The following is a 23,973-nucleotide window of genomic DNA, read 5'->3' on the forward strand; positions in this document are numbered from 1 at the left end:
TCCTTCCTGCATCTCTTGACCCAGAATGGAAACAATGCACTAGCATCAGTTAATGTCAGAACAAAGAGAGAAAAATGTAATAGTCTAAATTATCATATAGGTTTAATGGGCATACATATTGAGATACTTTACTATATATTTTATTTACAAAAGAATTAATTTTAAGATAAAATTAACTGTGTATACTGCTCATCACCTGCATTTTACAAGTTAGTTCAAAGCCACAAATATTTTTCTCTGTAAGAAAATGCAAATACATGATTTGATATTTTAATAACCAAAGTATTTAAGCTGTATATGAATTATTAAAGCCATTAGCTATAGCCAAAATTGTGTTTTTCTATGCGCATAGCATGATAATACAATAATTCAGTCAGATTTCAGCCCACATGAGTTTACTAACAACATCTCCATCTGTGTGGTACAATTATTTATCTATTAAAAGTTAGCAGCTTGCTTCCATCCCTCTGTGCTCAGTAAGTCCACGCTACTGTTAGAAGCCATGAGGTCATTCAAGGACTGTCACCAAACAAAGCCCCACACAGTCCCCCATCACTTCCCAGGCACTCCACTGCTGGAGCTCAGGGGACAGCAGTGAATTACATCTGCCCATGTCTATGGGGCAGCATAGGGTCTTTGGACATTACAATATTTTATCACTTAAGATTTGTTCTTGGAAGATATTGTGTATGTGTGCAGGTAAAGAATTTATTCACAATCATGACAAGGGAAGCAATACTCCAAGGCATGTGACCCGAAAGAGGGAAACAGAAAAGGAAGTAGAAAGAAGAAAGGGAGGGTAGAAGGAACAGGGATCAGTTTCCAGGAGACCTCAGAGGGAGGCCTATGGACAAGCTTCCTTCTTCCTGGTTCAATCCTTAGCTGGACTTTATGGAAGTTACAAAAAAAATGCTGGACAGGCGTTCAGGTAACACCTCCTCTGGTTGTGAAAGCAAGGGCATACCCAGGTGACATCACCAACTACACAGGATAAAAGAGCCCCAGCCTTGGGCTCCTCTGCCACAGCATCCTCAGACACAAACTTCTCCTGCATCTTCTGCATCGAGTGAGTGTCCAGCAAGGGTGGGCTCTGGCATGAGAAGTTGGGAGGGAACACTATGATTTCAGAGGAAAAGAGAAGAGGGATAAGGTCTTCCATAAAAACCCAGCCACGAGGTGCAGTGGGGAAGATAAGCAGTTTCTGATATTCAATTTAAAAAACAATGCGTTTGTAGCAGGTGATTATTCAAAACGGTAGAATCATGGGGGTGGGGTGCGAGGAATGACAAGAATTCTGCAACCTACAAAAGGCCACACCCAGGAGCTCAGCATCCACCCCCACACTTCACCTCCTTCCATTCAGTAGTTCACATTGCTTCCTACACTACCTCTACTCCCGCTTAGTTTTCCCTAGCAGGTACATCTGCTGGGTACTCTTCAAAGACAGAAAATGACAGATTCACACACAGACTTGGCCTGTGCTTCTAGTGTCTGGGTAGAGAACAGAGTGGGAGGCAGCTGGCATGATCCGATGGATTCCATGCACATCAGCTTTCCCACCTTCCTGCATTTCTTGGCCCAGAAAGAAGACAATTCCAGAGATAAGGAGACACTGGGTTGTACATTACTGATGATTGTTTTCTTTGCTTACCAGGTTGACTCTTGCCAAGATGTCCTACCAGCAGAACCAGAAGCAGTGCCAGCCTCCTCCCAAGTGCCCCTCCCCCAAGTGCCCCCCAAAGAGCACAGCACAGTGTCTGCCTGCAGCCTCCTCCTGCTGTGCTACAAGCTCTGGGGGCTGCAGTGTCCCCAGCTCTGAGGGAGGCTGCTTCCTGAGCCACCACAGGCGCAGGTCCCACAGATGCAAGCACAGGAGCTCCAGTTCCTGTGACCGTGGCAGCTCCTGTGATCGCGGCAGTGGTCAGAAGTCTGGGGGCTCAGGCTGTGGCCACAGCTCTGGGGGTTGCTGCTAGCCTGGATCCTGGGACTGAGACAAGAGAGTTTGGAGGAAACAAGACTCCCACAGGCCACAGAAAGCCAGCCTTGTCTAGTCCATCCCTGGAGACTTTTCTCTGTCTGATACCCTGGGCCCTCAATCCCCACTCTTACTGTGAAGTAGCAGTGTCTGTCCCTAACTCTGACAAAGAATAAAGCTTCTATTTAAAGACATACTGGTGTCTCACTGTCATTGTTCTCTGTCCCTCCCCAGGTAGCGGGTACATGCTCCTCCTCAGTAACTCTCAGCTCCAACGCTGCACAAATCCAGAGCAGAAAAGAAAAAGATCATAACTCTGTAAGAAAAGTTTAGAGATTTGTCAGGTCTGCTAATGCTCACTTCAGCTGAAGCACCGGGGTAGGAAGAGGACAAGGCCAAGGTCTCTAACAAGGAATGATGTGTCCTATGAACTGCAGAGTGCATATTTATCTCACAGTGGAACCCCGTGCCTACTGGGAGGAGCCCCTGTTCTCTTTGATTTCTAACATTTAATTAAGAGACAATGAATTTGTAGTTAGATAAGTATTCAAATAGAGAAACCCATTTTTTAAAGTATGAATGTTGTGGCTTTCCAACAAACGCCTTTAATCCCAGTGCCTAGAAGGCGGGGACAAACAGATCTCTGTGAGTTCAAGGTGTAGTAGTGTACACCATTAATCCCAATGCCTGGGAGGCAGAGACAGGTGGATCTCTGAGAGTTCAAGGACAGCCTGGTCTACAGAGTTATTCCAGGTCAAAGATACAGAGAACCTGTCTCAAAAACCAAAAAGTTAAAAGTAAAACTAAACGAAATAGAGGTTAAAACAAAGCTGCACAAAGATGGAAAATACACAGAGAATCTTGATACTATATGCTATTATGCTCTCTTTAAATTATTTGAATGCTGAGGAAAGAGCAACAGCTGCTAAAAGATATTTGTTTATAAATGCTGCTGAACTAATCCAACATAGATATTTTGAAAATGCCTTGACTTTCAAATTTGGATCTAAGGACATGATGCTTTGAAAAGGAGTTTCTTATTTTGTTTTCACAGAGGATGAAACCCTGTTCATTTCTTCTATTCCAATATGGTATGATGGATCATGCCCTCCTGAAGGGTTGCTATAAACATCTTCAGAAAATTGCTTCGCTCAACTGCCAACTGAGATGAAACTAGCACACAGGTTATACCATGAAAGACCCAATTAACGACGCCCCCATTCAGCACAAACAGTTTGGAGAGAAAAAATTGCGCCCATGTTCCCAAATATGGTTTATAAACATTCTTTTACATTTAAAGGGGGATATGATATAGATATGAATAATTTGTATTAGTATAGATTTTGCTTTATTGATAGAGATTTAAGGTCAATTTTATTATATGTATATGTATTTCTGATATTGATTAAGGTATTGTGATTGTGTAGTACATTTAAAAATGTAATGTATATAGGTTGTTAATAGATAATCATAATAGTCAAGCTTGTAGTCATGTTAGTTAGATTTTCTAGATACATAGAGATACATTTCAGTTAGATAGACATTGTTCATATCTTTCAAAGACTGCAGAATATGGCATTTAATGTTTTAATAACTTAGGACTTTTATGACAATGAGACACTCTGCTCCTGACAGCACCAATCTACTTCAAGAAGAAGATGGACATCGAAGAGGATCCTTATGGAGTTTGATAGCCATTTGGGCAAGAAACTATTCTTGCCTGGACTATTACATAAACTGGACACAGAAAACCCACAGAGAGAGGACTGCTAAACTTGCCTAAAGGTGAGATGGTCTTTTGGGGTTCCTAATTCATGAAAGAGTCTGCAAGACATTCTTCAGGACAAGCAGATAGTGACTGCCTTTAAAATTTCCTGCTTTGTGGAAATGTCTGCTGGAACCTATGGGCCTATAGGCCAAAGATGGATGCCCCAACGGTACAGAGGAACTTTGGGTGACTGTACAGACAGCGAGATGTCTCTCCCATTTCTAGAGTTTTAAAAGTTGCTTACTTTTTGTTTGCTTAGGTAATATTGTATTCTTCTGGAGTCTTTGATGGAGTTGAAGAATAGATAGATAGTTATAGTTATAGTTTTCCATTGTTATGATAAAAGATAAAATAGATATAAATATTGTAACTGTAATTCTTGCTTGATAACTGTTTTGTTATATGTAATTTTGCTATGTTAAAGTTAAAGCCTTCCTTTTTTTGTTTAAACAGAAAAAGGGGAAGTGATGTGGGAGTGTCATATATAAATCTGTTGATTTCATTGGTTAAGTAATAAAGGAACTGCTTGGTCTCATAGATTAAAACATAGGTGGGAGGAGTAAACAGAGCAGAATGCTGGGAGGAAGAGGAAGTGAGCTCAGAGAGATGACATGCTCCTCTCTCCCAGGCAGACACGATTCAGCTCCGACCCAGGATGGACGTAGGCTAGTATCTTCCCGGTAAGCGCACCTTGGGGTACTACACACATGATTGGAAATGGGCTAGTCCAGGTGCAAGAGTTAGCCGAGAAAAGGCTAGATATAATGGGCCAAGCAGTGTTTAAAAAAATACAGTGTCCATGTAATTATTTCGGGGTATAAGCTAGCCAGGCAGCCGGGGCGCTGGGGACGCAGCCCGCCGCTCTTATTACTACACTGATAGACAATTTTGGCAATAAAAAATGGTTTAGAACCAGGGAAATGCAAATTAGGTGAGATTCCATTTCACCTAATCAGAATGGCTACAAACAAGAAAGTCCATGAGAGCTGATCAGGCAGTTCCTGGGAAGAGTGGCGAGGGTGGGACTGTAAGTGAGTAAAGCTACTCTACAAATCAAGATTCAAACTCTGCAAAACTCAAATCCAGAGCTGCCGTATAACTCACTAGTCCTGTGTCTGGACCCATGCACAGAGGTGTTCATAGCCAACCACAGTGACACTTGCACATCCATGTTTAGAGCAAGGAAATGGACCCAGGCTCGCTGCCCATTGACGGAAGAATGGATGATAAAAATCTGGCCTGTGTACACAATGGAATTTTACTTCCGAGTAAAGACTGAAATTGTGAAATCTCTAAGGCAATGAATGGACCTGCAAAATATCATAAGTGAGAGTCCCCAGACTCAGAAAGATACCACCTACATGTTTTCTCTCATGGGAGGACGTTTTTAATGCTTGTGTGTATGAGTAAAAGGAATACGGGTGGATGCAGACACAACACTAGACCAAGGCCATGAAAGGGGAAAGAGCAGAGAGCAAAGGGTGACACTTAAGGAAAATGCTGAGGTCAGAGGGGCAAGGGTGATGGGAGAGGAGGAAACAGAAACAGACTTTGTTAGAAAGTTTCATAATTAAACCTAAATCTTTGTAGGCTAATAAGTTTTTTTTTTAATTAAAATAGTCCTGGGCTTATGATGAATGTTGCTGACATTTTGTGGGAAGAAGCTAGGCATAGCCCTCAACATCCTACAAAACAGGAGCTAGCTTCTTCAGCAAGGAAACAGTCATTCCAAGGCACCAGTAACACAACGATTGAAAATAACTTCAGGAAAGAAGTATAGAAGGACGGCATAGGAGGGACAGACCCAATAAAACTCTTACAGGGAGATCAGGGGAGGAAGCCAAGTTTAAAAACATAGTATGCTGTCAAGGAGAGAGCCAAAGCTGAGGGTTCAGAAAATAGGACGATGATGAATATTAATACCAGACAGTCAGGAGGTGTGTTTGGGGGGGGGGGTAACAGAGAAATACTGGTCAGATTATGAATTTATATAATTGTTTTACCAATAGTTCACTGGAACTTATTGTGTGAGGAGCCTTTAAGAGATGGACACTCAATTCTGTAAGTAACCTATACAATCATTTTTCTGGAAGGCCACACATTTCATAGGGGAGAAACTGCTTTGTCCCAGGACCCAGAACACACAGCTTCTAAGTAAGTCCCTATTCTTGACCAGTTGGCATTTGACTCTCCCTAAAGACTTTTCAAGACATCTGCAGGAACAGTCTTCATTTTGCTTAGCCTCTGTCCAATTTAGCTTTGTTCTTATATTTGATTTTTAATATTTGGAACTAATATTTTAGCATATGAAAAAACCCTTTTTAATAATTCGTTTGCCATATTTGAAACCTAAAATATAAGACTTAATATTCCTCTGGGTTGCAATCATTCCCTCCACTTGTCTCAGCCACCTGCCAGACTCTAAAACATATTTCTGTAAAAGAACAGTCTACTAAACTTCCGGGAGCTCTCAGAATAAGACTGAAGAACATCTCAGAACCTGAACTCATTTCAATTGAGGATGAAGGAGAAATCTATAGCAGTTTAGGTATGGAACAGGAAAAACCACATCTAGAACTTTAGAGGTTAATTGAATTTAAAAAGATTGAAAAATATCTGATTATTTTCACTCCAAGATCCAAGGACTCGGGGTTTTCAAAATATTTATAATTTAATAAAAAAAAAAGGGTTTCCAAAGAATGTCATGGGACACCCCGACCAGGACCAGGTTAAACCCACTTTTCAGGATAACACAACTTCTTGAAGTTGTATCACCACAAACACTCATGACTCAATGCTGAAGAAATTGTGGGTATCAGTCCATCTTGGGCCAGCCGTGCTGACAAGTTATCTACAAAATATGAGCCAAAGCTGTTCAAGATGATAAGGCAGTAGTAGGACTTTTTGACTGCCACAAGCCCCCTAATAATGACACAAAGACTTATTATTAATTATGAGCTTGGCCTTTAGCTTAGATCTGTTCCCAGTTAGCTCTTATAACTTATATTGACCTGTTTCTATGCATCTACGTTCTACCAAGTGTCCTTTACCTCTCTCTCACTCTCTACATGCAACTTACTTCACATCTCACTGGTGTGTCTCACACACCCTAGATTCTAATCTTCTAAGTTCCTTTCTCTGCCCCGAACTCCCACCTAACCTCTCCTGCCTAGCTTTTTATTAAATCAATAACAATGACACATCCTCACACAGTGTAAACAAACAGCCCGCAGCAGTGGACCAGGGACTCTCATCACGTGTATATGGTCTTGCTGTGTGGACAGAGAGCCATAAATCCAGAACCAGTGGACAAAACCATTCCACCAGAAAATGGACACCGAAAACTATTGAGTGGGTTAGGGTTCCTGTTCCAAGTGTCTGGTTAACATCAGAAGGAAATATATCTCTAGTGTTAATAGGAAAAATTGACAAAGCTAATTTAAATGCATGGGTGTGACTACATTGCATCAGCTGCACTATGTTGGGTGTACACAAAATCACTGCCACGTTTGTTGTTAATCACCTCAAATTATTTATAGTTCACCTTTCAACTTACTCACCCTGGGAATCCCAAACAAAAGGGAGTTAGTTCCTTTAGTGACCTATGTCTGAAACTCAGAGATATACAAAGTGACAGACTCACAAATTGTTCAGTAGATGAAGCTTAGGTCTTGATTCTGACATCTGTACTCTATTGTGATCTCACCACAGAGTAGCCTTTTCTCTTCCCAAACACCTGGACCTTAAGATAGTTATCACCTATAGAAATCAGAATGGAATACTGGATTCCTGAATCAGCATTTTTACTGAGCATACTATTCTGGCTTTTACTATATATAACATTTTACTCTGAGATATGAGCTTTATGTGTGCTATCTGCTCTCTGGGACCTCCCAGCTTTCTGAGTTTCATGCATTATTCTCAGTGTCCCAGAACCAGCTGCCCCCTTGGCAAGGGTGGAGCACCTCATCACACTGTTCCTGCTGCATGCCCAACACTGTCAGTTCTGACTGGCTGCCCACCTCATCCCAGTCACTCCCAAGTGACATTAAATGACATCATCTCAACACAAAGAGTTGCAATAAAAGACTGATACCTGTGAACTCTTACCTAAGCCTGATGACTTCTCAGGTGTTCACCTGTGAGCTTGTCACCAATGCACTGACTTAACCACCTGTCTGTTTGTCCTGTTACATAGCAAGTTACCCGACCAGGACTGTGCCATATGCATTTGTGGTTAGAAGCATTTACCATCTCATGGGCTATTTGTCTATCACAGCATCTGGTCTACAATATTAGTTTGATTTTTTCTTTTAAAAATGGAACTCTTCACAAACCTGTGAGTCATCCTAGCCCAGGAACCATGATAACTTATTCCAATTTTAATATATGTGCTGCCAAAGCAGTCATTATTTTTTAAATAATTAAAGAAAATTAGGGCCGTAAAAAGAGCTCAACCGTTATGGGCACTGGCTGCTCTTCTGTATGATCCAGGTTTGATTCCCAGTACACACATAGTAACTCACAATTATCTGTAACTTTAGTTCCATGGGCTCTGACATCATTTTCTGACCTCTATGAACAGTGCATATATGTAGTACATAGACATATATATATATACATACATATATATATATATACAATTAAAACTTTATACACATAAAACACTTAAAGAAAATAAAAGTAGAAAAAGTAGTTTTAAAAGGAAAGAAAGGAGAGTAGGGAGGAAACAAGCCCACAGCAAGGTTAAGAAACAAGTACTTGGACAGCCTAGGTGCTTCTTAGGGAAAATCTTCCACCAGACCTTGAGTCTATGAACAAGAAACAACAGATCTGGTGCTAAGGTCTAGGGGACTGAACTCTGACTCTGGAATCTTTCATATAGATACTTAGAGTGCCAAGCATCTGTCACTAAGGAGTCCTCATGTCAGCTCCAGGCGAAAGCTCTTAGATCTCTGGGTGTTACAGACATGTGAGGAGCTCGAGGTAAGAGTTTTAGGAGAGAATGGCAAGAGTGGCTTTGAGAGAAGGCAGCCAGCTCCTGACTGGTCAAAGACAGCACTGAGGAACTTTTCATCAGTAGACTAGAGGAAAACACAACCAGGAAATCCCATTTTACAACTCTAGTTCTTTCTCCCACCCCCTTCATGTGATTTGTTTTTTTTTTAAAAAAAAAAAACTAAAACAACAAAAAACTTTTTATTTCAGATTAAGGCAACAATGGCAGGTCAATGTAATAATTCCCCCAAAGTTCAGCTTTGCAAACTAATGTCTGCTGGGCTTACTAAAAAGCATGGCTGAGGAATTACTAACAGGAGCATGAATTACTCAAAGGCAGTTGTATCACCACAATGTGTTGAAGGAGCGGCGGGCTGCTGCGTCCTGCCACCTGGCTACTTTACCCCCAAAATAATTACACGGAAACTGTATTCTTTTAAACACTGCCTGGCCCATTAGTTTCAGCCTTTTATTGGCTAACTCTTACATATTGATCTAACCCATTTCTAATAATCTGTGTAGCCCACAAGGTGGCCCTCCAGGGAAAATCTTAACCTGCATCTGTCTGGAGTGGGAGAATCATGGCGAATGTGCCTGATTCAGCTTCTTTCTCCCAACATTCTGTTCTATTTACTCCACCCACCTAAGGGTTGGCCTATCAAATGGGCCTAGGCAGTTTCTTTATTCATTAACCAATGAAAGCAACAGATTAGAAAGAAATCACTCCCACATCATTTCCTCTTTTTCTGTTTAAACAAAAAAAGAAGGCTTTCATTTTAACATAGTAAAATTACATATAGCAAAACAGTTATCAAGTAAGAATTACAGTTACAATATTTATATTTACTATATCTTTTATCATAACTAAGGAAAACTATAAATATCCATTCTTTAACTCCATCAAAGACTTCAGAAGGATATAATATTACCTAAGCAAACAAGAAATAAGTAACTTCTAAAATTCTAGAAATGACAGAGACATCTTGCTGCCTGTACAGTCACCCAAAGTTCTTTTGTACCGTTGGAGCATCTATCTTTGTCCTACAGGTCCATAGTTTCCAGCAGACAGTGCCCACCCAGCACAGGTGATGATTCATTAAAGTCAGAGCTCTGAAGCTCCTTGCATGACTTTCAGGAGGCTCCAATGGTTGTAAAGTTTCTTTCCCAGCAATCATTACTGATCCTGTAAATCTTGGTGAATCCTGTAAATTTCAGGAGTTTCTTGAGCCTTGTGAGTTGTTTCCTTTCTTGTTTTGAACCTCAAATTCAGAGGAAAGTTATAAAATAGTACTTATATACGACATTGAGAGGTAACCAGGTTTTTATTGCTGTTGTTTGTTTTTGGCCCTACGTACCCAACATTCCTAGCTGCCTGGTAGTTTAATCTGAGCATCACTGCCTGCTACCACCATGCATAAATAACAAGTTTCCAGCTCAAGGAGGGTTGCCACAGAAAAGAGATTATATCTGAGTCCCTCCCAGAAGTTCATGAAAACTGGTTGTCTGAAGAGTGATAGGAGGTTTAGAGACACAGTTGATTCTGGTGTTAATTTCTGCAGACTTTCACATCTTTTTTAACACAAGTCTGACGACTAATGCCAACTGAAGGGACTCTAGCCAGTCTGAGCATGGCAAATGTGGCTCTGGCAGGCCTTGCCCTTCTCCCCCATTCCCTCTGCCTGGTCACTTCCTCCTCTTGAGGCTGACCACCAAGGTCCAGTTATCAAAGTATTGAAGTCCAGCAATCAACAACCCCCTTGTGGTGGTCTTAATTAACTTTTCAATCAAATTTTTCAACTCATTCTAACAGAGGGCTTCCCTGTTATGCCTCTATAAAATGCTGTTTTCCTATGTACCCCATCTGTCTCCTATCTATCCAGAGGCAGTCCTTTGCCCCTCTGGGACAAATATCATTTTACCCTGTCCCTTGTTCCCTTCCCTTTCTCCCATACCCTCTATCTTTGGTCCTTGTCTCTTATTCTCTGCCTTTTGTCCCTCTGGGGCAAATAGATCTTCTTTGTGCTGAGAGGTTGGTCTTGGAGTGTTTTGTGCTAATAATACCAGTCCCTTCACCAACATAAAGTGTTTCCCTAAAGAAGCCTAGAAAATATTACCTACTCTACAAAACTGGGTGTTGATTTACTAACGGATGCTGAAAAGGAGGAGAACACAAATATTCCAAGCAACTTTTGAGAGATACAATAAACAATATGAATTCGGTGTGTACAGCTCAATTTCTCCCATTTCTGTATTCTACTATTCTATACTGGCTCCCCTTTAAAGAAAAGCATGGACAAGATGCTGCCACCCACCTTGTCTGTTTTTTGTCAGGGACAGAGAACAAGCAAGGCAAGCCTCTTACACTTGACCAGTTTTGCTGATGTCTCAGGGAGGCTGTACCTCCTCTGTGTGAACGAGTCACTGTCAGGTTAATGATAATAAAAATTGGGCACAGGTTCTCCTCACATAACTGCAACCTGACTTTAAAAGTTTGACCTTTTAAGAAACTCCCTTGGGCTGGAGAAATGGCTCAGCAGTTAAGAGCACTGACTGCTCTTCCAGAGGATCCGGGTTCAATTCCCAGCACCCACATGTCAGCTAGTTCCAGGGGATCTGACACCTTCACACCAGCGCACATAAAGTAAAGATAAATAAATCATAAAAAAAAAATTAAAAAAAGAAACTCCCTTAAATTTTCAGTCTCATAGGTGTGAGTCTCAGAGTTCTTTGCCTTCAGAAGGGGACCCTCCCCCATTTCCCCTGCACAGCAGGAGTTCCCTCTGGACATGGATTAGGCACAAACCACCTCCAAACACCTATTTGCACAAAAAGATCCTTTATGTATGAAGTGGGGAAGAAAGTTAAAATGGCTGCTTTCTGACTCAGACAGGCAAACAGCAGCAAATGGCCTTGCTGGTGTAAAGGGAAGGTTTGGGCTAGAATGGACTAGGATGCGGTGGCAGAGGAGCTAGGGGACTGGAGGAAGGGGAAGGGAACAAAAGAAAGGAGGAAGGTGAATTTGTCCTGGAGGGACGATGGACTGCCTCTGACGGAGGGGAGACAGACCTGAAACATAGGCAGGGAGGTTTTAATTGGTAAAGGCGGAAACGCGTATTTAATTTTAATTGGGAATGTTAATAAGGTGAGCCATCGGGGGCTTCTGATTTGGCAGTCAGCCTCAGGAGGAAGAAATGGTCAAATAAGTGACTAAAAAGTCTTGGATCCCCAGTTATTGGATTCCTCCACTGAGGCAATAAGCCAAATCAAGCTGAATAATATCAGATTTAATTGCTATTATTTATAATATGGGGTGACCCGAGGCCAGTCCCACAGGGGCAGAAGTGGCCCAAGGCCTCCTCAGGTGACCTGAGGCCGCAAGAGAGAAGCATGTGCCATGCAGGAAGAGCTTGGGTATAGAGTTTATTTAGTGGAGGGGGAGGGAAGGGGGGAAAAGAGGGGAAGGGGAGAAGGATGGACAGAGATAGAGCAGGCTGGAGAGGAGGGAGAAGATTGGCTTATGTTTGGGGGTGGGGATGACTGGGAGTGGGCGGGGCTTGTCCCTTAAAGAGACAGGGTACCCAGATGACAGGCCAGGCCTGCAGATTACAGTATTAATAGACAGAGCAAAGCAAAGAAGAGCACTCACATGTTACTCTTGGAAAGACAGAAGAAGAATCACGTGGCAGGTCTGGCAACCAGATATTAAATTCCCTGTTTGTGTGATCACCTCTTGGGGAGTAGTTGGCCCCTGGTGGACTTTCTGAGGGGCAGGGTCTAGAATGGGAAGAGTGAAATAGGAGCTGAGATTCCCAACATAGACCTTGGTGACTAGCTTTAGAGGAATGTAATTTAATGGTTTTTAGCAAGACAGAGCAGATGGGGGAGAAGGGCAAGGTCTGTCAGAGTTGCATGCTCTAGTGGGCTAGTGACCCCCTTCCATCAAGCCATGATGTTGTGGGACAAGACATGAAAGATGGAAGATACAATACACATAACACACACACACACACACACACACACACACACACACACACACACATCTACTCACCCCAGAAAGGAAGCCCAAAACAGATGAAAGTACAGATAAAACAGTTATACCCTGATACACAGAGTCTCCCAAAAACTAACAAGAAGATAAGGTCCTATATGTTGTTGGATCCCTAGAGGACAGGCCTTTGCACCCCCACTTGATCTGTTTTGCACTCTTGTGGTTGGTTGTTCCAAAAACAAGAGCAAAAACAAGAACAATCTGTTGTTTTCAGCAATGTTTCTAAAGATGTTTTTTACCCCTACAGTGATGAGCTTCTTGTTTTTGGCTCTTGTTCTGGCTCGGCCTCCCCTGCTGAGGGCTATATATACTGTGTGAGAAAGTGTAATAAAGGCTTGTCTGCAGAACCTGAAGTTGTGTTGTGTGTTAATCCCGATGTTCCTCGCTCAGAAGAACTACAGTTGCCGTGCTGGCGTGGCAAAGGTAAAAGCAAAGAACCTTTGTTCTTATTCAAGTTTGAGCTCAGACTCGTGTGTCCATCAGCAAGTCTCAAGCACAACTGGGGATGGGTTTTTATAATAGCAGAGGTTGGGGTGAGGCGTTTCTAATGTTCAGGACACTTGATGGACTGACATTTGTCTAGCGGTGCCCTGGTGCAAAGGGGAGGGTGTAGGCTAGGCCAAGGGACATCAGGTGATCCTATGTACAATAGTTGTAACATTAGGAATTTTCTTTGGATGGTGTGCTCCTGGGTGGTCTCAATTTGTTGTCTTTCTTGGAACCAGGTTATTACCTTAGGGTAAACTCAAGCCTACTTTCTGGTTGGTCTCTATAGAGCTTGTCTTGGCAGGTGTGTAACAAGCTGGCCTGGGTCCTCCAACCACCAAGTCTACCTTGGTGAACCAGTGAGTTTTATTGGGGTTACTTACAGGAATACAGGTCAGGGGTTACTTACAGGAGCAGAAATGACTCAAAGAATATTGTATCACCAAAGTCCACCCCAGCATGGGTTATAACTCACCAAAGCTAGGATCCAGGAGCACACAGCACACACTGCAGGCTGCTCACAAGACTGGAGAGACCAACCTTTCCAGGTAGACCTAGAAGGTCTGAGGATCTTCTAGGCAAAGTAGCTGGTTTGTGCTTCTTTAAGGCTATTGGCTAGTCTGAGAGTCTTCTTTGCATTTTGTCTGGGGGGGGGTGGTGATTCACAGCAGTCTTATTGTTTATTCTGGGAGGTGTGAGGGGGGAGCTAGTGAATCTGATCAGTTTCCGGAATTTCCTCAAGTATTTTGAGCTCTTTACCTCCAGTCTTCTGGAGCTTCCCCACGAGATAGGATGTTTCAGTCATCACAGAAACCCTACACAACACCCAGCAGTACAGCTTTGCTATACAAACAAAGCCAATCTGTTTCTAGGAGACCTGCAATATTTGAGCTACAGGATAACTGCATAAAGCAATAATTATAAAGCTATGATGATCACCTCATAAAGAATAAAGATGTGGTTTGTGTAACAGCATACAGAAGGGAAAGAGTAGTCTAGAAATTACTCACTAACCGACAAGGAAATCATAGGACTAGAGGAACAGTGCAAGAACACTGGTAAAAATTACTGATGTAAATTCTGTCTTATAGCAATTGGATTGATTATGAATTTGCTAGCTACTAAATAAGAAGGCATGACAGGCAAAATAGCATGATCCAACTGTAAACTGTCTATAAAAGACACTTAGGTTTAAAGAAGAAAAGAGCAGGGGTGGAGGCAGTGGTGGCGCACGCCTTTAATCCTAGCACTTGGGAGGCAGAGGCAAGCAGATCTCTGTGAGTTTGAGGCCAGCCTGGTCTACAGAGCTAGTTCCAGGATAGCCAGAGCTACACAGAGGAAGCCTATCTCGAACACCCTCTATCAAAAAGGAAGTAAAGAGCATAAAAATACATACTATACATAGAAACAAGGCAGCTAAAATGACTATGTTGGCATCATAAAAATACTAGATACAAAAGCATTTATAATTATAAAAGCATCAATCAGTTAAATAAATGCATATAAAACATAACAAAACAAACTCCAAAAATTCTTGACCTAAGATTAACAAAACTGAAAAGAGAGATGGACAACTTGCAGCTACATATTTCAATGCCATCTTCAAAGTTTCGAGTCCACTGTTAAACCAAAGTAGGTAGAAGAAGGAAACAAAATCTTTAACAACACACCCTTGTCCAATTAGACCAATATTTTGCAGATATCCCAAACATTTTAGAGTGCACGTGGAACGTTCTTCAGCAAAAAATAATTTTTCTCTGAAACAAAAGTATAACTAGATTTTGAAAAGATCACAACAGTGCATGTCCTCCCATCTCAGAAAGACTGAAGCTAGAGTCCAAAAAGCAGAAAGAAGACAGGGCCTGTGGGGCAGGTCTCCCTGTGGGGCGGGTCTGCCTGTGGGGCATGTCTGCCTGTGGGGCATGTCTGCCTGTGGGGCAGGTCTCCCTGTGGGGCAGGTCTCCCTGTGGGGCAGGTCTCCCTGTGGGGCATGTCTCCCTGTGGGGCAGGTCTCCCTGTGGGGCAGGTCTCCCTGTGGGGTCTGCCTGTGGGGCATGTCTGCCTGTGGGGCATGTCTCCCTGTGGGGCATGTCTCCCTGTGGGGTCTGCCTGTGGGGCAGGTCTCCCTGTGGGGCAGGTCTCCCTGTGGGGCAGGTCTACCTGTGGGGCATGTCTCCCTGTGGGGGCTGCTTGTGAGGTCTCCCTGTGGGACATGTCTGCCTGTGGGGTCTCCCTGTGGGGCATGTCTCCCTGTGGGGCATGTCTCCCTGTGGGGCAGGTCTGCCTGTGGGGTCTGCTTGTGAGGTCTGCCTGTGGGGTCTGCTTGTGAGGTCTGCCTGTGGGGTCTCCCTGTGGGGCAGGTCTGCCTGTGGGGTCTCCCTGTGGGGCAGGTCTCCCTGTGGGGCAGGTCTCCCTGTGGGGCAGGTCTCCCTGTGGGGCAGGTCTGCCTGTGGGGGCTGCTTGTGAGGTCTGCCTGTGGGGCATGTCTCCCTGTGGGGCATGTCTCCCTGTGGGGCATGTCTCCCTGTGGGGCATGTCTCCCTGTGGGGCAGGTCTCCCTGTGGGGCAGGTCTCCCTGTGGGGCAGGTCTCCCTGTGGGGCAGGTCTCCCTGTGGGGTCTGCTTGTGAGGTCTCCCTGTGGGGCATGTCTTCCTGTGGGTTCTGCTTGTGAGGTCTCCCTGTGGGGCATGTCTCCCTGTGGGGCATGTCTCCCTGTGGGGCAGGTCTCCCTGTGGGGCAGGTCTCCCTGTGGGGCATGTCTCCCTGTGGGGCAGGTCTCCCTGTGGGGCAGGTCTGCCTGTGGGGGCTGCTTTTGAGGTCTGCCTGTGGGGCATGTCTCCCTGTGGGGCATGTCTCCCTGTGGGGCATGTCTCCCTGTGGGGCATGTCTCCCTGTGGGGCAGGTCTCCCTGTGGGGCAGGTCTCCCTGTGGGGCAGGTCTCCCTGTGGGGCAGGTCTCCCTGTGGGGCAGGTCTCCCTGTGGGGCAGGTCTCCCTGTGGGGTCTGCTTGTGAGGTCTCCCTGTGGGGCATGTCTCCCTGTGGGGTCTGCTTGTGAGGTCTCCCTGTGGGGCATGTCTCCCTGTGGGGCATGTCTCCCTGTGGGGCAGGTCTCCCTGTGGGGCAGGTCTCCCTGTGGGGCAGGTCTCCCTGTGGGGCAGGTCTCCCTGTGGGGCAGGTCTGCCTGTGGGGGCTGCTTGTGAGGTCTGCCTGTGGGGCATGTCTCCCTGTGGGGCATGTCTCCCTGTGGGGCAGGTCTCCCTGTGGGGCAGGTCTCCCTGTGGGGCAGGTCTCCCTGTGGGGCAGGTCTCCCTGTGGGGCAGGTCTGCCTGTGGGGGCTGCTTGTGAGGTCTGCCTGTGGGGCATGTCTCCCTGTGGGGCATGTCTCCCTGTGGGGCAGGTCTCCCTGTGGGGCAGGTCTCCCTGTGGGGCAGGTCTCCCTGTGGGGCAGGTCTCCCTGTGGGGCAGGTCTCCCTGTGGGGCAGGTCTCCCTGTGGGGTCTGCTTGTGAGGTCTCCCTGTGGGGCATGTCTCCCTGTGGGGTCTGCTTGTGAGGTCTCCCTGTGGGGCATGTCTCCCTGTGGGGCATGTCTCCCTGTGGGGCAGGTCTCCCTGTGGGGCAGGTCTCCCTGTGGGGCAGGTCTCCCTGTGGGGCAGGTCTCCCTGTGGGGCAGGTCTGCCTGTGGGGGCTGCTTGTGAGGTCTGCCTGTGGGGCATGTCTCCCTGTGGGGCATGTCTCCCTGTGGGGCATGTCTCCCTGTGGGGCATGTCTCCCTGTGGGGCAGGTCTCCCTGTGGGGCAGGTCTCCCTGTGGGGCAGGTCTCCCTGTGTGGCAGGTCTCCCTGTGGGGCAGGTCTCCCTGTGGGGTCTGCTTGTGAAGTCTCCCTGTGGGGCATGTCTCCCTGTGGGGTCTGCTTGTGAGGTCTCCCTGTGGGGCATGTCTCCCTGTGGGGCAGGTCTCCCTGTGGGGCAGGTCTCCCTTTGGGGCAGGTCTCCCTGTGGGGCAGGTCTCCCTGTGGGGCAGGTCTCCCTGTGGGGCAGGTCTGCCTGTGGGGGCTGCTTGTGAGGTCTGCCTGTGGGGCATGTCTCCCTGTGGGGCATGTCTCCCTGTGGGGCATGTCTCCCTGTGGGGCAGGTCTCCCTGTGGGGCAGGTCTCCCTGTGGGGCAGGTCTCCCTGTGGGGCAGGTCTCCCTGTGGGGCAGGTCTCCCTGTGGGGCAGGTCTCCCTGTGGGGCAGGTCTCCCTGTGGGGTCTGCTTGTGAGGTCTCCCTGTGGGGCATGTCTCCCTGTGGGGTCTGCTTGTGAGGTCTCCCTGTGGGGCATGTCTCCCTGTGGGGCATGTCTCCCTGTGGGGCAGGTCTCCCTGTGGGGCAGGTCTCCCTGTGGGGCATGTCTCCCTGTGGGGCAGGTCTCCCTGTGGGGCAGGTCTGCCTGTGGGGGCTGCTTGTGAGGTCTGCCTGTGGGGCATGTCTCCCTGTGGGGCATGTCTCCCTGTGGGGCATGTCTCCCTGTGGGGCATGTCTCCCTGTGGGGCAGGTCTCCCTGTGGGGCAGGTCTCCCTGTGGGGCAGGTCTCCCTGTGGGGCAGGTCTCCCTGTGGGGCAGGTCTGCCTGTGGGGGCTGCTTGTGAGGTCTGCCTGTGGGGCATGTCTCCCTGTGGGGCAGGTCTCCCTGTGGGGCAGGTCTCCCTGTGGGGCAGGTCTCCCTGTGGGGCAGGTCTCCCTGTGGGGCAGGTCTCCCTGTGGGGCAGGTCTCCCTGGGGGGCAGGTCTCCCTGGGGGGCATGTCTCCCTGTGGGGCAGGTCTCCCTGTGGGGCAGGTCTCCCTGTGGGGCAGGTCTCCCTGTGGGGCATGTCTCCCTGTGGGGCAGGTCTCCCTGTGGGGCATGTCTCCCTGTGGGGGCTGCTTGTGAGGTCTCCCTGTGGGACATGTCTGCCTGTGGGGTCTGCCTGTAGGGCATGTCTCCCTGTGGGGCAGGTCTCCCTGTGGGGCATGTCTCCCTGTGGGGGCTGCTTGTGAGGTCTGCCTGTGGGGCATGTCTCCCTGTGGGGTCTGCTTGTGAGGTCTGCCTGTGGGACATGTCTGCCTGTGGTGCATGTTGGCCTGTGGGGCAGGTCTGCCTGTGGGGCAGGTCTCCCTGTGGGGCAGGTCTCCCTGTGGGGCAGGTCTCCCTGTGGCATCTGCTTGTGAGGTCTGCCTGTGGGACATGTCTGCATCTGGTGCCTATCTGCCTGTGGAGCCTGTAAGGTCTACTTGTGGGGTCTGCCTGTAGTGCATGTCTGCCTGTAGAACAAGTCTGCCTGTGGGACATGTCTGAAGTTTCAGCTATTTGGGAAGCTAAGACATGAAAACTGCACAATTAAGACCAACACTGATAATTGTGTGTGTTGTCTGAAAATGAAAAATAAAAAATGTAAAAGTTGGTCCGTAGATGTCACTTACAGGTAGAGTATTTGCCTAGCATGCCCTAGGGTCTAGGTTCTATATTTAGTATCAAGAGAAGGGGGATACAGAATGGAAACTAGAAATTTAAGAAATATTTATAAAGCAAAAACATACTCCTAAATAACTAATAAATTAGACGAAAATCACAAGGCACTTTTTTAAATTATGAGAATAAGGGAAAAACCACTGTGTCAAAGTTTATGGACAGCAGCTGAAAGAACACTCAAAGATAAATATGTAACTGTGATACCGTAGTGAAAAGGAAGCAAATCTCACACCAACAACCTAAGCTCCATGCCAAGACACTAAGAAAGAAGAGCAACGAAGCCTTTAATGAAAGGTGAAAGGAGACAATGAAGGTGGTGCTCTCTACCATCTGCAGAACCACAGCTAGCTGTAGCCCACTTGTTCGTTGCTGGGCCGTGGAAGGACTATCCATGCTTCAGGAACAACTCCGAAAAACAAAATGGCAAAAGTATTTGCCCAGGTAGCTTCATCTCCACATCAAACAACCCTTTTAGAAACCATGTTTAAAAACTTCTTTGAACTTTTATTTTATGTGCATGTGTGTTTGCCTGTGTCTGTTCACCACTTACATGCCTGGTTCCTGCAGAGGTCAAATGAGGGTGTCGGTGTCATACACTGTGGAACCAGACTTACAGATAGTTGTGAGCCACTCTGTGGGTGCTGGGACTAGAACCCAGGTCTTCTGGAAGAGCAGCCAGTGCTTTTAACCACTGCGCCATCTTTCCAGTTCCCCTTTTAGGAAGAAATTTTAAGAAATGATTTGATGTGGGATTCCCCTCTGTATGCTGTAAATACCATTGGTTAATAAAGTAACTGTCTTGGACCTGCACAGGGCGGAACAGAAGCAGGTGGGTAAACTGAATGCTGGGAGAAAGAAGTCTGCAAAACACCATGGAGCTGCCAGAGGAGAAAGACACAAGCTGCCATCTGGAACCTAGCCAGTAGGCCATGAGCTTTGTGATAAAATATAAAATAATAGAAATGTGTTAATTTAAGAGATAAGAGTGAGCTAGAAATATGCACAAGGCCAAGCAGTGTTGTAATTAATAGTTTCTGTGTGATTATTTTGAGTCTGGGCAGCTGGGAACAAACAAGCGACCTCCTACAACAATGACTGAAAGAGGTTTTTAAAATACGCTGAGTGACAAAAGACCAGAACAGAAGGCTCTTGTTTCTTCATTTCCATTGTGTCCTTTGGGGCAAAAGGCAATCAGAAGTGGAGGTTTTATATGTATGGTTTTCTCTTAAAGATTTAAAATTGTTATGAAATTAGTGGTAATTACAGCTTTTGAATGTCCTAAGTCCACCAAAAACTGTGCACCTTATTAAGGTGGATTGTTCAGCCATGTAACAAGAGTGATGGTATTTATTGTCTGTCTCTCTCCTCCAGTTTTACATGGATGTGACTCAAATAAGTGTCATTAAGTAAGCCTCATTATGGTAATATGAAAACCTTAAATTGGCAGTTAGTTCTGCTCACCTGGAAGGAAAGAGTCACCACTGACTTATAAGTTATATGAACTGGGCAGAGTGTACCAAGAAGGTAAGCCTGAAAGGCTGCAAGCCTACCTTCTGACACCCACGAGTGTTAGTAATTCAAGAGCTCCTCCCAGTCCATCAGTGTGGATCTGGTTCTGAGCTGCTGCTGCCTTCTCTGGATCACAAGATGCCCATTCTCCCTGAGAGGGCACCTCTCCCATCAGGAACCCTGTGGTGCAGTTTACATATGTGTTGTGTGTGCAGGGTGGGACAGTTCCTTCTTCAGGATAGAAGATTCCACAGATGGGTAGAAATAACTGGAGAAGATGCCTTGCATTTCATGAGGAGATTCCTTCCTGATAGTTTCTGAAGACGTTGATGTGAAACTTGGCCAAGTGTGACCAAGGTTACTTTCCAAGTGCTGTTCCCAGCAAGTTTAAGATTTTATCTATCTGGTAGAAACCAGTGACTGAAAAACAGTGACTTCTGAAGAATCACAAAATAGACAAAACCAGTGCTCACTCTGCCAAGGATCTGAAGCCCCAGGCTTGCAGCACAATGCAGAGAACTGAGAGCCCCAGCTGTGGGCATGAGCATCCTTCTTCCCTTGCTATTTGCCCTATGTAAACTCTCCTCCCACTTGGTCCCATCTGCATTCACGGTGCAATTCATGCTGCCTGGCTCAAGAGCCATGCCCCATAAAATGTGTTTGACTTAAATATAGAGAAATGAATGGCTTAAATGAGAGGAACATCGAGAAAGAAGGGTGTGGACAACATCTAGAAAGCTAGAGCCTTCAAGAAAAGGGTGTTCCTCAAGAATTTCTGGTAACCAATTCCTCACGTGTGGAAAGCTGGGGTTCCTTAGCTCATTCAGGCTGCTGCAATGGATGATATCAAAACAACTACATTTTATCTGACAACATTCTTATAATTCAATTGCTCTTTTAATACTATATACATTTAATATAATAAAATTAAGGGTTAGAGTTTCCATATGAATTTGAGGGAGAGTAAATATTCATTTTACTAGAAGCTCAAGGCAAATGCTAAGCCTATGGAAGACAGTGGGTGGTTCCCACACCAGGGTCTTAGACCAGAGAGTAGCTGGACCTTGCATGGAGTCCAGAATTCCCTGAAAGTAGCTGCTAATTGAAATATGCCCTTTCTCTAATGGCGCATTTCCCCAAGTCTGATGCCATCAGCAAAGCGGGCCAATAAGAAGCCGTGTATGTCACCATCCCACATTCATCCACACCATTGCCATGTGGAAGGCCAGGAAGACATCCATTATCCTTCCTTGTGAGCACCTTCTCCTGGCATGATACAGTCTGTGAACATCAAACAATGCGACTGAGATGGCCATTGCAAGACAAACTGTGAGTTCCTTGCTCTTCCCAAAGCATCCTGAGGTGTTGCTTCCATCTATGAGGATGCACACTACCTCACATGTCTCTGAAAAAAAGCTGATGCCACAGATGCCAAGGAAGACGTGTGTGTGTGTGTGTGTGTGTGTGTGAGAGAGAGAGAGAGAGAGAGAGAGAGAGAGAGAGAGAGAGAGAGAGACAGAGGGAAGTGTGTGTGTGTGTGTGAGAGAGAGAGGTGTGTGTGTGTATGTGTGTGAGAGAGAGGGAGGTGTGTGTGTGTGTGTGACAGAGAGGGAGAGAGGTGTGTGTGTGTGTGTGACAGAGAGAAAGAGGTGTGTGTGTGAGAGAGAGGTGTGTGTGTGAGAGAGAGAGAAAGAAAGAAAGGTGTGTGTATGTGTGTAAGAGAGAGGTGTGTGTGTGTGTGTGAGAGAGAGAGAGAGAGAGAGAGAGAGAGAGGTGTGAGAGAAAGAGAGAGAAAGGTGTGAGTGTGTGTGTGTGTGTGTGTGAGAGAGAGAGAGAGAGAGAGAGAGAGAGAAAGAGAGAGGGGGGGAGAGAGAGAGAGAGGGAGAGAGAGAGAGGGAGAGAGAGAGAGATTCTTTTAAGAAATATTTTTTTCTCTAACAGCAAGTAACCAGTCATTTAGTCTCTTATAGTCACAAGAGAGTGAGACAGCAGGAAAACATTTAACCCTGTACATTTTACAAAGTGTTATAACCAGTCATAAATAATCTAAAAATATGTTACATAAATTAAAATATAATTTAAATAAGCTATTAAATTCTGATCATGGTTTTTTGTGGTTTGTTTTATTTTGTTCTGTGTGAGTGTCTGCATGTATGCCTGTGTGTCACACGTGTGTTTCAAGACCATGGAGACCAGAGAGGGCATTGGACCTCCTGGAGCTGGAGTTGCACACAGTTGCAAACAATCATGCGGGTGCTGGAAACCAAGCTAGGTCCTCTGCAAGAGCAACAAGTGCTCTTAACTGATGAGACATTTCTCCAGCACTATTGGTCATCTTCTTGATAACTATATTTTCTTTGAAACTGTAGGTAACAAATGGTACACTCTAATAAGGAAAGCCCCAGCCTATTCAAATAGGTCAGTCTTAAATATTTTAAATTCTACTAAGTTGTTCACATCAAACAAATGTCAATTCAGGTCAACCTCCATCTTCCCAAGAAACATTATGGTTGATTTCTGAGTACCATGAGATCTTCTTAGGAATCCCTATCATTTAGACAAGGTCTTGGTTATACTTAAACATTTTTCACCTACTCTTCTCATCACCAGAGGTCAAGAGGATGCTCACTGGCTGCATCCAGATATGGCAGGATACGCTGGTTTACATAGAGGGTGAAGTAAGGTTCAAGGTTCATACTAAAGACCATGCACTAAAGACTGGCAATATAATACATAGACAGATGGCAGCATTTGGCCTGTGATATTTGACTCTGTAGGTTTATTAATATTTTCACCTCTTTCCCAATATATCGTGATCTATTGAAGATGAGAAAACACTATAGTTAGCTGCCTTATGGCTTTTTCCAGCAAAGACCACAACACAGATCTGTGTTAAAGAATATGAACTACGTGACTATGGCAAAGGTGGCAGGGCAGCCTCCCTGTCGCCCTCACCAAGCAGGCTCAAACAAGAAGTCAGACAGCCATCAAAACTTCCTGGTTGTGTGATGATGATGATTGTAGTAAGAACACAGGCAGATGACGACTGGATAGTCCTGGCTCTGTCACCTCCCTGGTAGGGAAAGCAGCAGCATGCTTGGGCTGTGCATCACAGCTTGCCAAGGATAAAAGGGCTGCTGCCCTGGACCATTCATCCACAGCCTCTTCAGCTCAGCCTTCTCCTCCTGACTTTGCTGCATCTGGTGAGTACCTGACCAGGGAGAGGGCCTCAACTAGGGTGTGCAGAGAAGACAAGCCAGCCTTGACTGGGGAGGAGGAAGCAGAAGTGTCTATGGAGAAGGCAGTAGGAAGAGGACCTGCTGGGGACAAGGGACAGGAAGGAGAACATACACAGGGGCCTTTGTGGGTGCATCAGAGCCTGTGACACAGCAGAGTCCTGGCTCCCAGCATTCCCTGCACTCTCCTGAGAGTCTGCATCTGGCCAGAGAACTCTTCAAGAGCCTTTCTCCCATTGTCTGTGTTTGCTTCAGCTCACCAGAGAGCTACTTAGGAGTATCAGCATTCCTTCCTGCCAGCAGGTCAAGGGGAAGGCAGTGGCTTGCAGGACCAGTTACCCTTTGCCTTTGAAATGATCACAGCTCAGGGAGCAGCAAGTCTTAGGAGCAGGGCTTTATGACACTATTCCCAAGGGACACACTGGCCTAAAGACATTTTCTTTGCTTTCCCAGACTGACTCCTGAAAG

The 23,973-nt window shown here is 45.8% G+C and overlaps 1 protein-coding gene across 1 annotated transcript; it reads left to right on the forward strand.

Annotated features, from left to right (window-relative positions):
- The first annotated feature begins 1,670 nt into the window (after window positions 1-1,670).
- On the forward strand, window positions 1,671-1,973 carry LOC121437728 (late cornified envelope protein 3D-like). The gene has a single exon (XM_041637800.1). It carries the CDS (start codon window positions 1,671-1,673, stop codon window positions 1,971-1,973), a length of 303 nt encoding a protein of 100 aa, XP_041493734.1.
- Window positions 1,974-23,973: the final 22,000 nt, after the last annotated feature.

Source organism: Microtus oregoni, unplaced genomic scaffold, assembly GCF_018167655.1.
Source record: "Microtus oregoni isolate MIOR12 unplaced genomic scaffold, Mior012 000054F_ref0000373, whole genome shotgun sequence".
In the NCBI taxonomy this organism is placed as follows: Eukaryota; Metazoa; Chordata; class Mammalia; order Rodentia; family Cricetidae; genus Microtus; species Microtus oregoni.